The sequence below is a fragment of the Emys orbicularis genome, chromosome 2 (genome assembly GCF_028017835.1).
Source record: "Emys orbicularis isolate rEmyOrb1 chromosome 2, rEmyOrb1.hap1, whole genome shotgun sequence".
NCBI lineage: Eukaryota > Metazoa > Chordata > Testudines > Emydidae > Emys > Emys orbicularis.
The window spans coordinates 38,021,607-38,036,871 of record NC_088684.1 but is presented as its reverse complement, the minus strand read 5'-3'; the positions used below and the strand labels follow the sequence as shown (position 1 = coordinate 38,036,871).

The 15,265-nt window shown below is 46.4% G+C and overlaps 1 protein-coding gene across 1 annotated transcript in view; it reads left to right on the top strand.

Moving 5' to 3' along the window:
• The window catches only part of GRHL2 (grainyhead like transcription factor 2), a 119,165-nt gene extending 104,236 nt beyond the window's left edge, over nucleotides 1-14,929 (top strand). Inside the window, exons 15-17 of the mRNA XM_065398290.1 lie at nucleotides 2,789-2,874; nucleotides 13,251-13,315; nucleotides 14,815-14,929. Coding sequence (XP_065254362.1) covers nucleotides 2,789-2,874; nucleotides 13,251-13,315; nucleotides 14,815-14,929 — 266 coding nt within the window. The remainder of the gene's footprint in view (nucleotides 1-2,788; nucleotides 2,875-13,250; nucleotides 13,316-14,814) is intronic.
• The last annotated feature ends 336 nt before the right edge of the window (nucleotides 14,930-15,265 follow it).

Here is a 15,265-nt window from a genome sequence, read left to right as displayed (position 1 = left end):
ACATTTCACTATTACATGGATTTTTAAGGCTTTTACCCATCCCTGGGTGCACTTTATATGGTTCTATAGTAAGGTCCTTACCATTGCTAAATACAAGGAGCAAAAACATCATGATCCCCCGAAGCCCACAGTTTTAAGGCAGAGAATGGACAGTGATCTTGACAGCTAAGTATGAGCTCATTTCAGTCAACTGAAAGCCTGGGCGAAGAAGTTGCAATTCTTTCTGTTTCCATGTTCACACTTAAAACATATTTCCAATGGGAATTAAAGCTATAGCAAATACCCTTCTGCCTCTGTCTTACAAAGGTGGTGTCAAGGCTGTATCCCCACTTTGAACTTTAGGGTACAAGTGTGGGGGCCTGCATGAGGACTTCTAAGCTTAACTACCAGCTTAGTTGTGGTCCGCTGCCACCATTCCCTTCCCTGGGAAGCTTTTAGAAACTTCTCACCAATTCCCTGGTGAATACAGATCCAAACTCCTTGGATCTTAAACAAGGAGAAATTGACCCTTCCCCCCTCCTTCCTTTCACCAACTCCTGGTGAATACAGATCCAAACCCCCTTGGATCTTAAAACAAGGAGAATCAATCAGGTTCTTAAAAAGAAGGCTTTTAATTAAAGAAAAAGGTAAAAATCATCTCTGTAAAATCAGTATGGAAAATAACTTTACAGGGTAATCAAACTTAAAGATAAACACTCTAGTAAAAGGTACATTTACAAGTTGAGAAAACAAAGTAAAACTAAGACGCCTTGCCTGGCTTTTTACTTACAAGTTTGAAATATGAGAGACTTGTTTAGAAAGATGGGGAGAACCTGGATTGATGTCTGGTCCCTCTCAGTCCCAAGAGCGAACAACCCCTTAAACAAAGAGCACAAAACAAAAGCCTTTCCCCCCCCCCCCAAGATTTGAAAGTATCTTGTCCCCTTATTGGTCCTTTGGGTCAGGTGTCAGTCAGGTTACCCGAGCTTCTTAACCCTTTACAGGTAAAAGGATTTTGGAGTCTCTGGCCAGGAGGGATTTTATAGTACTGTACACAGGAGAGCTGTTACCCTTCCCTTTATAGTTATGACAGGTGGTGATTCTATTGTAAAATTAATATAATCTGGTGGAAAATATCCTCCAGACTCTAATGGTTAAAAACTAGTCTCTCTTTCTTGTATTTCCAATTTGTAGGTACAAATAATGGCTGGTGCAGTTTGTCACATAGACCTCTAAGTATCTGATAGAATATGTATATGTGCATGTAATATACATTAATTGATATTGAATTTCCTGGTAGTCTGAAATAAACTGTCCCTTTAGAAAAATAGTTATCAATACCTTACACTTCTGTCTAAAAAAGTTTAACCTACTGCAGTTACAAGTAACACCTAAGATTCATATAAGTGAAGAGATTAGACAAAGAAATGTGTTTTTCTAATTTTCAGGTTTCAGAGTAGCAGCCGTGTTAGTCTGTATCCGCAAAAAGAACAGGAGTACTTGTGGCACCTTAGAGACTAACAAATTTATTAGAGCCCACGAAAGCTTATGCTCTAATAAATTTGTTAGTCTCTAAGGTGCCACAAGTACTCCTGTTCTTTTTTCTAATTTTCAGTTTGTTTACTTTGTACCTGTGTCAGCACTTTGTGTAGTCTGTTTCACTGTTTCCCCTGAATATCCAGCCAATTGGTTTCTCCTTTTATCTGTGAGGGTGTTTAGCACAGCAAGAGGGGAGAGAAAAAACATCTAGATGAGACAGGAAACTATGATTGCAAACCTGCAAAAATTGGCAGGGGTCTGAGGAGGAGATTTTCAAAGGCACAAAGGGCAGGTGAAAATCAGTGGGAAGTAAGTGCCTAACTGCCATTTGTGCCTTTGAATAACTCCCCTGTAGTGCCTGAAATTACTTTTAACTCATTCTGTGAAATTGACTAGATTTCATTTTGAGGGTGCACATTTAAGGTTGCCAAAATGGTAACATCAAAGAATGTTACTTTTTTTTAAACTTACTTTTTTCTCAGGGTATTGGCTAAAGGCAAATTTAATTTACGAAGTAGACGTGCCTTTTCTGAATTCCTTTCCCTAGCCTTTTGGCTAAAGGTTAGAGAGGTGCAAATCTTATAAAGAGGTTGCAGAGAGAACTGGTTATAATTTCAGTTGTTTGATCCCATGATTCAGCCCAGGGACTGAAAATCTACAAAGCAATAGCTCAAATGCTCTTTAACGGGGACTTCCCATATTTCAATAAAACTATTAACTAATCTTAAATTCACAAAAACATGGATTCCTCAAAAATTTAATGTTTAATTTTCTTTGGGCTGGTCCACACTAACCCCCCACTTCGAACTAAGATACGCAACTTCAGCTACGTGAATAACTGAGTACCTTAGTTCGAACTTATCGCGGGTCCAGACGCGGCAGGCAGGCTCCCCCGTCGACTGTCTTACTCCTCTCGCAGAGCAGGAGTACCGGCGTCGACGGCGAGCACTTCCGGGATCGATCCGGGATCGATTTATTGCGTCTAGACAAGACGCGATAAATCGATCCCAGAAGATCGATTGCTTACCGCCGGACCCGGAGGTAAGTATAGACGTACTAGTGTGTTTCCAAACCAGCCAATATGCCTCCTGCAAGTTTACATCAGTGTTTACAGGAGATGGTGTTATTTTTTAACAACAACATCTGGCTTTCATTATTTGTGTTGATTTGTCATTGATTCAAAATTAATATTTGGCTTCCTATTTAATAAGACGTATTTCATCTGCTCAGTTGTCTGTGCCTGCTCCAAATTTGATCCTTGCTCTTTCAGTGCTTCTGTATGTGAGGAAAGAGACTGATGAAGTGTTTGATGCTTTGATGCTAAAGTCACCCACAGTGAAGGGGCTAATGGAAGCGGTAAGTATCTCACATCCCTACCTCATTAATCTTCCACTGAAAGAAAAATCTTGAGATTCTCAAAGTATTACTTAGACAGAACACATAGTGCACACACAAAGCCATCCTCATACATATTTAACTGCTTCATAAAGACTTTTTGGAGCATGTCTCCTTATCTGAAATTCACTACTGTCAGCAGGTCAATGAGATAAGACTAATTCGTACAGCTGATTTATGGGTCTTGAGAAACTGAGGTAATTAACAAATGCCTGAAGAAGAAAATAGGGTCAGACTGCGTGTTCCGACATGCCTCCTATGCAAGAGAGATTCAGAGCTCTTTAAACCTTTGCCTGTAGCAACTGCATGTGTGTCCACTGCTAATGCCTTTTAACCTTAGGATACTGACTGTGAATATCCCTTTTCCTAGGGCTTTTGTGGGGTTGCTCTGCTGGGGGTGAAAGGATTGTTAATGGTTACTTGGCAAGAGCCAGTCCTCTCCTCTCCTCGATACCTTCTGCCAGCAACTCCCTTTCTTTTCCAGCCTTCCAAAATGACCTACCTTCCCTTTATGAACTGCCTGCGCCCGCTCTACTTCTCTGATTTGGCTTTGCTGCTACTTGCAATCCAGTGATCCCTGATCAGCAGTGGACACCTCCAAATTTAATCCTAGTTTGATGACCTGGCACCAGTCAAGGTCACATTGTGAGGTCTGGTGAGGTGCAGAGAAGACCTCAGAGTGGAGAGGGGGATGGAAAATGTCAGATTACCAGTGAGCTGTGGGTCGGGTGGCTGGGTGAGGCAGGGAAGTTAGAATTTGGGAGGCTAGAATTTAGTTAAGAAGAGAAATGGGAAGGGGACAGGAGCACCAACTTAGAGCTTGTTTCCAGGTCCTCAGCTATGAGCACTAAAAAAAGTACACTGGGACTGTCAGGGTTAATGTTGGGCTTGTTCTTGTATACGGCCCAACAGCAGAGGCCTAGAATGAAATGTCCTGGGTTACAGTCCCCTGTAACAGGCCAGTAGCAGGGGAGAACAGATGGCTGGCTAACGAAGTAGTTCTAAGGGCCCTGAAAAGTTTGCTGTCTAATTAATAATGTTATAACAGAATTTGATCTTGTCATTGTAGCTGGGCTCCAGGTGTGTTATAATCAATTTAGACCTAAACGTCCTCTTCATCTCTGTGCCTATTCCCTAGGCAATGTGCATTTGAAAAGATAGCAGAAGTAGCTCAGAGACAGAAAAAGTTCCTGTTTCCTGTCCACGGGCATGGCTGTGGGTTCAGTAATATGTTTTTAGCACTGATGGAATCTAGTCTGGGAGTGAAATGTTCATTTTAGTGATCTTGAACACTTTCGGAAAACAGACATTCTCGTTGGTAGGCAGAATGGTGGTATGATGGGGAAATCCATACCAAACGCTGTTTATTTGCATGCACCATGTATTCTCCCCACAGTCTTTCCAGCAGTTTATTTTATGAGAAGGTCATTTGTATTTTTACACACTCTAAACTCAGTAATAAGGTTTGACAGAATAAGGCTCACACCCCTGAATAATGAAGGGTTCCCTGAGTGATCCTAATTCAAACTCTGCTTTTGTATTTACAAGATATACATTTTTCTTGTTCATCACACTTCCTGGTCTTTGGCGTTCTCCATATTTTCCATGACACTTGACAGTATTTTCTCAGACTTAGGGTTTGTTTTATTCTTCTCCTTCCTATCACTTTCCAAAAGAACAGTCAATTTCCTACTCAGATTACTCTTTTCAGGGGAATAGCTACCGTCTCATGTTTCAGAGGAAGGCGGACTCAAAGACATGATGCAAATATTCGTCCTTTCTATGCTTGCCTTTTACTCGAGGCACTTGTGGTCAGCAGAGAACAGTTACATGAATCAGTAGTGTCTAGAAAAAAAGATCAGCAATCACAAAACACTGCGTTCCTGCTGATTGCTGACCGTCAGGGGCCTAATTCTGCTTTTGTTTGAGTTGATTTTAAATCAATGTAATTCCATTGATTTCAATAGAGTACTTCCAGAATTACACTATGTAGGACCAGAAGGGGCCATCTGCTTTATTCTAGCTGCAGAGGGAAAAAATCAGGCATCTCCCAAGCAGGGAATATCTCTCCCATGGTTACTAAAAAGTAACAAATGAACCCAGTAGAGTCTGTTTGGACAAAAATTGGAATATAATGGGTCAGATGTACTGTCTGAGTGCAACTTCCCCATGGAGTCAGCTGCGCTGCAGAGAGAGGGCAGTAATTTTAACTCCCAGCCAGAGAGGAATCAATACACCTCCCAGCCAGCCGGCCATCCTGAACTGGCCTGCATGCTTTATGGGCTGTGCTGGTAATCTCCAAGACCCCAGTGGAGCAGGAATTGCAGGTCACGTTGCCTGTGCCACTGTATCCCTGCTACCTGCTGCTACAGGTTGGCTTTCCTCTGCTGGGTACCTGCAGCCCAGGGAGTCAACAGAGTCCAGTTAGTTTTAGTGAAATTCTCCCCTCCCTGTGAACTCCAGACCAAAGAGGTGTTTTGCAGGAAACTGAACAGGGCGCGGTGGGCAAACTTTTTGGCCCAAGGACCACATCTGGGTATGGAAATTGTGTGATGGGCCATGAATGCTCACGAAATTGGGGGTTAGGGTGCAGGATGGGGTGAGGGCTCCAGATGGGGGTGCAGGCTCCGGAGTGGAGCCAGAAATGAGGAGTACAGGGTGCAGGAGGGGGCTCTGGGCTGGGGCAGGGGGTTGGGGTGGGGGGGTGAGGTCTCTGCCTGGGGGTGGAGGCTCTGGGGTGGGGCTGGGGATGAGCCATTTGGGGTGCAGGAGTGTGCTCTAGGCTGGGACTGAGGGGTTTGGAGGGCAGGAGGGGTATCAGGGCTGAGGCAGGGGGTTGGGGCATGGGAGGAGGACAGGGGTGCAGGCTCCAGGCAGTGCTTACCTCAAGCAGCTCCCAGAAGCAGCAGCATGTTCCCCATCTGGCTCCTACGCGGAGGCGCAGTGCCAGCCAGGCAGTTCTGCATGCTGCCCCGTCCGCAGGTGCCATCCCTGCAGCTCCCATTGGCCATGGTTCTTGGCCAATGGGAGCTGCGGGGGAGGGCTTGGGGCTGGGGCAGCGTGTGGAGCCCCCTGGCTGCCCCTACGCGTGGGAGCCAGAGGGGAGACATACCACTGCTTTCAGGAGCCACGGCACACGCAGAGCAGAGCAAGCCCCTGACCCCGCTCCCCAGCTGGAGCGCTGGAGTGGGGCAAGCCCCAGACCCTGCTCCCCGGCAGCAGCTCGAGGGCTGGATTAAAACATCTGATGGGCCCAGGGCTGGCTTTAGGAAGTGCGGGGCCCAATTCTAACATTTTTGGCGGGGCCCCGGCAGGGATGACTAAAAAAAACATGTTAAAAAAAGCCTTTCATTTCTTAGCAACCGGTTCCCTATAAAAAGTTCTGATTTAAGGGATGTGCCACAGTATGCATTTTTTGTACCAATAGGGTTACCATACGTCCGTATTTTCCTGGGAGGAATTTTTAAAATTTAAATTTTAAAAATTCATCCCAGACGGCGATTTAAGAACCAAAAAGCCTGACATGTCTGGGAAAATACGGATGTAGGTTAACCCTACCTAAAGTTCTTCTTTAAAAAGATGGGCCTGAACTAGAAATGAGCTCCGTTTCACATGTGTGGGTCCCTGCCACTCCCTGGGGGTGTGCTAGGGTGACCAGATGTCCCGATTTTATAGGCACAGTCCTGATTTTTGGGTCTTTTTCTTATATAGGATCCTATTACGCACACCCCCTGTCCCGATTTTTCACACTTGCTGTCTGGTCACCCTAGGGTGTGCACATGTGTGGGTCCCAGCTGCTCCTTGCCCCCCTCATTGAAGCAGGTGTGCAGGGTTACTGCCCTGGGAACTGCAGGGCACCAGTGGACATGGGGCTGACTGGAGGTAGGGTCTGGCTGCAGGCAGGGCAAGGGGTGCGGGGCTGGCTGGAGACAGAGGGGTGTGGGGTGGGCTGGCTGGCTTCAGGCAGGGCCGCAAGGGGGTGCGGCATGGGTTGGCAGGGCTGGAGACAGAAGAGTGCGGGACTGGCTGGCTTCAGGCAGGGGGGTGCGGCAGGGGTTGGCTGGAGACAGGGCAGGGGGTGCGGGGCTGGCTGCAGGCAGGGCAGGGGGTGCAGGGCTGGTGCGGGCAGGGGTGTGTGGGGGGCTGTCTGGCTTCGGGCAGGACTGCAGGGGTGTGTGGCAGGGGTTGGCTGGAGACAGGGTAGGAGGTGCGGCAGGGGCTGGCTGTGGGCAGGGGGTGCAGGGCTGGCTGCAGGCAGCAGCAGGGCAGGGGGGCGGGACTGGTGCAGGCAGGACAGGGGGTGCAGGGCTGGTGTGAGCAGGGGGTGCGGCAGGGGCTGGCTGCGGGCAGGGCAGGAGGTGCGGGGCTGGTGCGGGCAGGGCAGGGAGTGCGGGGCTGGTGTGGGCAGGGCAGGGGGTGCAGGGATGGTGCGGGCAGGGAGTGCGGCAGGGGCTGGCTGCGGGCAGGGCAGGGGGTGTGGGGCTGGCTGGAGACAGGGCAGGGGTTGCGGGGCTGGCTGCAGGCAGGGGCTGGTGTGGGCAGAGCAGGGGATGTGGGGCTGGTGCGGGCAGGGGTGCAGCAGAGGCTGGCTGCGGGCAGAGGGTACGGGAGCAGGGGGTACAGCCCACCCTGTACGGTAAGTGCCCCCTCCTCTTGCCTCCCCCACCGGGGTAGCAGCAGCAGCCCGGTGCTCGGGGTCTATTTAAAGGGCCCGGGGCTCCCCTGCTTCCACCGCCCCGGCCCTGTAAATAGCCGCCGGAGCCCTGGGGAAGCGGCGGGACTCCGGGGGCTATTTAAAGGACCAGGGCGGCAGAGGCAGCTGGAGCGCCTCCCCCCCGCTACCCCAGGGCTCTGGGGGCTATTTAAAGGGCCAGGGGCTCCCCTGCTTCTACCGCCCCAGCCCTTTAAATAGCCAAGGGAGCCCTTGGGAAGCAGCGGGGCTCCAGGGGCTATTTAAAGGACCGGGGCGGCAGAGGCAGCTGGAACCCTGGCCGTTTAAATAGCCCCCAGAGTCCCCCGCTATCCCAGGGCTCTGGGGGCTATTTAAAGGGCCCAGGACTCCCCTGCTTCTACTGCCCCAGCCCTTTAAATAGCCGCGGGAGCCCTGGGGAAGCGGCAGGGCTCCAGCGGCTATTTAAAGGGCCGGGGCAGTAGAAGCAGCGGGAACCCCGGACTTTCAAATAGCTCCCAGAGCTCCGCAGCCCTACCCCAGGGCTCCAGCAGTGGGGCTCTGGTGGCAATTTAAAGGGCCTGGGGCTCCAGCCCCTGCTGGAAGCCCCAGGCCCTTTAAATTGCCCCCTGGGGAAGCCGGGCCACCCCGGTATGGCGCACCGGCTCTTGCCGGTACGCCGTACCGGGGCTTGGGCGCGGGGCCCTCTTAGGGGCAGGGCCCGATTCAGGGGAATCGGTGGAATCGGCCTAGAGCCGGCCCTGGATGGGCCGGACATGGCCCGCAGGCCATAGTTTGCTTACCCCTGGAACAGGGATTGGTGGAGTGAGGAGATATAATCCACTGCACAGGCAGGGAACAGGCTGCAGGAAGAGAAAGATTAAACAAAAACAACCAAAACCTCTAAACTAACATCATCCTCACGGCTTCTCCCTTTGTCCCGTGTCTTATGTCAATTTACATTCAGACAGCAAACTCCTCCGAGCAGGGACCCCGTCTTTCTTTATGTAAACACAGAGGGCGCTATTTGTGCTTAACAAATTAGTAATAGAAAGAAAGATGTTTAAAGATAGTGTTTTAGGCCAATATCGGCCTATATGATATCAACAGATCGCTTACTCAAAAGACTATAAAGTGCCAGGGATATTTTTTTAGCTATTTAGGAGTCTCGTTCATTGTTATAGTAAAGAAAGGATAGCTCTCACTATTAAGGATGGTTCAAAAGTTAGCATTTTCTGTTAAATTTCAAATACTGAAGTTACTTCACTCAGGGCTTGTCCACATGGTGTGTTAGTCCACACTAGAGGGGTGTAAATTCTAGTGCGCACTAGCGTGTAGTACACCAGCTGGCAAAGTGGACCCTGCTAGTGCACACTAAAAGTTCCCAAGTGCACATTAATGTAGTCCCATTTCAAACAGTACTACGTTAGCTGGCATTAAGAAACTTTTAGTGCACACCAGCAGGGTCCGTGTGGGCCAGTTAGTGCCCAACATGCTAGTGCGAACTAGAATTTACATGCCTCTAGTGAGGACTAACATGCCACATGAACAAGCCCTTAGTTATCTGAGGCAATTGGCCAATATTTTAAGGGTGACCACTCGAACTAGGAGCAATGAGATGAAATACAGGAAGGGAATATGAAAGCTGAATGTTAGGAAAATGTTCCTAACAGAGAGGTCTATTCTAATGTATTATAGTCTCCCTGAGGAAAGGGTAGAAGTCCTATTATTTGGGTTATTTATAATGAGACTGGTGATGGCTCCAGAGAATATTCTGCATACTAGCCTGCTTTGGAAGGATCCCTACTCCCAACTAGCCTGCTTTGGAAGAGGGTGTTAAATGAGATGCCCTGACAGTACATCTCTAAATTCTCTGATTCTATAACAGGCCTTTAGGATTCTAGCACGTTTGCTGTGGCTGCTCATTTTCAGAGCCTTCTGAATCAGAGGCTTTCCCATAACCCCACTCTGAGCCCTGCCTCCATAGTTTACTATTCTAAGAGTTGGCAGAATCTTTAGTGGTTCCTGAGAAATGTGCTTAACTCAATCAACTTCAGGTATTTCCCAAAGCCCAGTAATCCGGACATGTTATATAAATCCTGCACCTGCCCTAGGGTTTGGCAAACAAGGCATTCCCCAAAGTATCTCCTAATAATATACTTAGAATGGGACATCCCAAACCACTTCCAAAAACATGTGGTACGTGTATCTTAGGTCCACTGAGGCTTCCCAGGAAAGCTTTGCCTTGGTATGTGCGGTATGCTATGCATTAGCTGCTGTAAAACGGCCTTGGGACAGGGAGATTTTTCTTTTACATGTTTGCTTGACATTTTCAATAAACATTGCCATGGGACAGAGATACAAATTCAGCAACTCTTTCATGTAGCTGTGTTAATAGCTTGTTAAAATATTGACATTTAAGACATCATTAGGCTTCAGAGTCAGCTCCCCAGTGAGGTAAAAGGGGCAGTCCGTATCTATCACAAACCTATTATTTGAGCCTGTCTGCAGACTCAGGCAGACACTGCTGCACCACTTTACATTTGAGTAACATGTTCAAGGATTTCTTCACAACCAACAGGGATAGAGTCTTAATGCTTTTTTTCAAATGAAAGTGTAGACTTGGGAACACACGAGAGCAGCAGCCACTTACCTGATATTAGCTGACCCCTGGTCACTACTTAACAAGGATTGTGGGATTCTGTGTTTGTACAGTGCCTAGCAAAATGGGTCCATGACTTGAGCTCCTAGGCGCAATGGTAATACAGATAATTACTAATAAGGGGGAAGTAAAAGGAGGAAATGGGAATACCTCTGAGAATTTAATGCCTGGAAATGGCAGCTACTCTTACGGATTTTCTTGCCTCTTCTTGAGTTACAGTGACAGGGCAATTTGCCTTGAGTGTACTTTTAAACCTTCCCCCCTTTTAGCAATCAGACTTAGACACTTTTTCTATCATTTCTGTTTTTCATTTCAGCTAAATTACTTTTAGAGCTACACCTTTAAGCCTTAATCTGCTGTCTCTCTTTCTTCCCTCCTCTCCCAGGCAGTATGCACATATATAGGTATGTTCCCCTCTTGACACACCCCCTGCCTCTTTGGAGGAGAATAAAAAGCAGTTAAAGAGCTTTCGAGTAGCAATACTGACTGTGATTAGTTTGATAAGGATACTGTCTAAGCCTCCAATTCTGCAAGGTGAGCTACATGCCTGCAGCAGCCCACCTGCTTAGGTCACAATGCAGGATTGGAGTCTAACTTTGCAAGCAGTTACATGCTGTTAACTATGGATAGTAGATAATGTTTTCACCCCTCAGCTCACACACAAACCTCACCTCTCAAGCCTTCTTCACGTTAGCAGAGTGTTAACTGTTTTTTAATGCAAATCAGTTTAGAACATCTTCACCATCCTCCTATGAACAATGGGCCTGGCCCTGCAAGCTGCTGCATGGCCCTGGGAGATACTGAGAACCCCCACTCCCATGGAAACCAGTGGGAATTGAGAGTGCTCAGAATCTTGCATGATCTTATCAGCGTACCCGTGTCCTTTCTCTCTCCTATCCCTCTTCATGTTTGATAAACCCACCTGTTATGGTTTGTTTACGTTAGATTGTGAGCTCTTTGGAACAGTGACTGTGCTTTACTACATGGCTGTAAAGTGCCTAATGCAATGGGTCCTTGATCCTCATGGAGGCCTCTTGGTGTTATTGTAATACGAATGATAATATGGGACCAGGCCTAGCATTAGCACATCCAACCATTTCCAGAGGCAATGAACCATGTCAGAGCCATGATTGAGAGCACCAGCCTGACAAAGCACAACCCTAATAAAATTGACAGTTTGCAAATTTCACATGGAAACCACACTGCCAAAATTTAAACTGCATCACATTCCTTATGGGGTGTAAAACCAGAAGTGTGGATGGCACCTGAATCTCTTATCAAATCTCCCTGATCTAGTCTTGCAGGTCCTACCAGGCCCATTGTCAGAGCGGCCAGACAGAGCCATTTGCAGTGCCCAACATTTTTTATTGGTCCTGCAAAATCCAGGAATTATACTATATATTCTTGAGTGCCATCTGTTGGTGCCTTATCTATTAGCTTCTACACAACACCCATCATGTCCAAGCACTTCTCAGATAAATTAGATCAGTCTTTCAATGTCCCTAAAGACTTCCTAGGAGGCTTTAGTCATGATCACTTCTTGATGTTAGGAAGCCATGTTTTGATTTTTGTCGTAGCATTTTCATTTACTTCTGAGACTGCCCTTGGTGCTGGAGTACTGGGTATTTGTTGCTCTTCATTCTCTATTTCACAGCAATTATGCTCATTTAGCTTTCGAAAACATTCCATTTTCTCAAAGTCATGCTGAACGCGCGCGCGCACACACACACACAGCCCCCTACCTAGGACTTTCTAGTGGCTAATGTCTGACAGTCTTTACTCAAAATGAATTTTTAATTGTGCATTTCACTTCTCTAATACAGCAGAGAATGAACTATTTAGTTGCAACATAATTTAATTTCACCTGGGAGAGGGCAAATAGTTTGCCTGGATGCTTGTGGCATCCTCTTGCCTGGAACAGTTTGTGACAGAGACACTCCCTTTGACATAATTATTTTCCCCTTTGGAACAATCTGCTTTTGCCCTTCCTTTAAAGGAAAAAAGACACAGCGCTCCTCCCCAAAGAACGAAGTAATAATTCTGAAATGAAATTGGTACAAGATTGATGAATACTGGAATTACTATCTCCGTAAACATTAAATGGGTTTATCGTGGCATGGGTTATGCTGTTATAATGAGCATCAAAGGAGTTACCAGTGAACTGCCACGTACTGCAAAGGGCTGCCTAAAGCATTATAATGGAGTGGATTTGTCCTTGGTAATTTCAGTTAGCTAAGATGTCATCCTTCAAAACTTTTCTTGTACATGCTGGTTCACCCATGGATACATCTCAAGAGATGTTTTTGAAAGCCTTCTAGTTTAAAGAACTTTTCTGATGTGCCTCAAGGAGTCAGACTATAGCTGGTTCAAAATTTCAACAAAAAAATGAAATTTGATGAAAAATGAAAATGTGCACACGTTTTTTTCATTGGTCAACCAGTTCTAATCCAGGTTGTGGGTGATCCAGTGACAGCCCCTCTTTCATTCTGTGGTTAAGGTGTCCCTGCAGACTTGTGCTGCAGGAATGGATGCCGGGAGCATGAGCCCCCTGCATAGAAAACCACCACTGTCAGCAGAATGAGAAATTGCATTTGATTGTATGGAAGGTATATTAATGGCCTTGCTAAATGCACAGATGTGACCAGTGACAAGAAATGTTAACTGCTGGAGCAGAGCACTAGAAGGAACTCTTAAACTGCTTTGGTGGGTCGCACTCAAAGGTGATTATAGTCCCCATGGTTCTTGGTGCTGGACTGATGAGTGATTTTATAAAAATCTAGTTATTTAGGATTATCCCTCTCCAGAGCACAACAATCTTCAATTAGGCCACATTGTCCATGAAAGTAGGTTGGTGGTGACCCTTTTAACATGGGGAAAAATATATATATTTGCTAAAAGAGTCTGCATGAGTTGATGCTTCAATATCTTATCCTAAAGGTACAGAATGTTTGTCCTATTCCTCGTTTATCTTTCATTCTTGTTGTTGTCGTTGTTTAATGATTTCAGATATCTGAGAAATATGGGCTTCCAGTAGAAAAGATTGCAAAACTTTACAAGAAAAGCAAAAAGGGGTAAGAGAAAGTAAAACCTTAATTAATCATTATGATTTTTTGGTACAGTAGTACCCAGAGACTGCAGCTACGATCATGGCCCCATTGTGCTCTGTGCTGTACAAATACCTAATAGGAAGCAATTCCCTAACCCAAATAGATGACAAAGGGTGAAAGATATTGAAAAAGTTGATCTCTAGTCTGTGTCTGGAGCACGTAGTTTCAGTATTTATGGACTGAATGGGGTACAGCTGGGTATCAAGCCCATAATGGGGTGAGAGCAGAGTCCTGTGCAGACCATATATGTAATCTTTATGATTTACTGGCCTATTGCTTCTCCAGCCTTTAACTAGTGGGTGCATTCAGAATGGACTTGGCAGGATGTAGAGTTTCCTGGGAATAGTCTATGGCCCCAGAGCTGAAAGTTTGACAGGGAGCTGGTAGTTGAGGGACGGGCAGAGCTACGTTCAATATTAGAACATTAGCTGAGTAACTTTAGACCTTTTACAATGATTCAAATGTACCAATATTTTAAGAACAACCAACCTCCCACCTCCCAAACCTTAATGTCCTGACTTCCAATGTTTACTTTGAAATAACGACAATATTCTAGTAATGTCATTTTAAATTAATTGGCATCTATTTACAGCCTTAATTCTACCTGAACAAAGTGTTCTGTGGGGGAATTTCGATGGCTTCCAAAGAAATTCCAGTTTGCTTTTTAAGTCAGCTTCTTCCTAACACCATATTCAGCTGTTACATTTCTTAGAAGAAGCTATTTTTGTCGAAAAGAATGAGGAAACATGTTACAATCTCACATACAAGCTGATCTTTACGCCAGCCCACCACATGTGGTGTAGCTCAGGCTTCACACCCAGCTACAAATCATTTCCCAAAGATCATTGACTCACAGCAGTAACCCTCCCTGTGTATATACAGCAGGCTGGGGTAGCAAGATGCATTTGGGCAGACCAACACCTGTGCAGGCCAATATGAGCGACCGGGCAAGGAGAGTGGGGAAGCTTCATTAGAGTTGCATGATGCAGAAGCTTTGGCTGAAGCTTTGGCTACGTCTAGGCAGTTTATAAACTTCATAGATGTCCTGCCCCTGTCAGCTCTCTTCTGTCCTGCAGAGCTTATAAGTACTACAGGAGACCCAGCTCTGGCAGCTTCCTCTAGTCCAGAGGCTATAAGTAAAGAAAATAAAGCAAACAAACTAAATCCATTCTCCCACCCCCATTGAGATTTCACAGTGCATGGCTGTGGGAGGGGGAGGGAGAAGGAGGGGGCGAGAGAGGGGGATATTCTGTTCTCTTCAGGAAGTGGAAGAGATTTCATCAGTGGGACTCTGAAAGAGATCGCTGTATGTCCCTTATAGCCTCCCGCCCACACAGTTTGGGGTCAATCAGGATTAGGCAGTGAGTACACCTAGCCAGGCAGCATTGCTTTGGGCAAGTGTGCAGAATCTTCCCCTTGGTTGGCCATGTATGTAAGAATACTGATTTCTTCATTTTCACCAGAATCTTGGTAAACATGGATGATAACATCATTGAGCACTACTCCAACGAGGACACTTTCATCCTGAACATGGAGAGCACCGTGGAAGGCTTCAAGATCATGCTGACTGAGATCTAGCCTAGCTCAGGGCCCTTTCCTGAGGAACCACAGCATTTCATCCATGTTGTGAAGAAGAACATTCCCCAGGACCCTGGCAGACTTGTTGACACTGATCAGAGAAGCTGTTACAAAAATGCATTGAAAATATTGCCCACTCTGTTATTCAATACTAAAAACAAACCCAACAAACAGTGACTTGAGTCTGTCAAGCATGAGGCCACACGTTCATTTGACCCCTTATTTATTGCTCCCCCCTCTTCAATGTACAAGCGATTACCAGACCAGTCACCCCCAGCTCATGTGAAATAGCAACTTTTGAACCCAGATGTTAAAACAGCACAAAAGCCCCCTAAA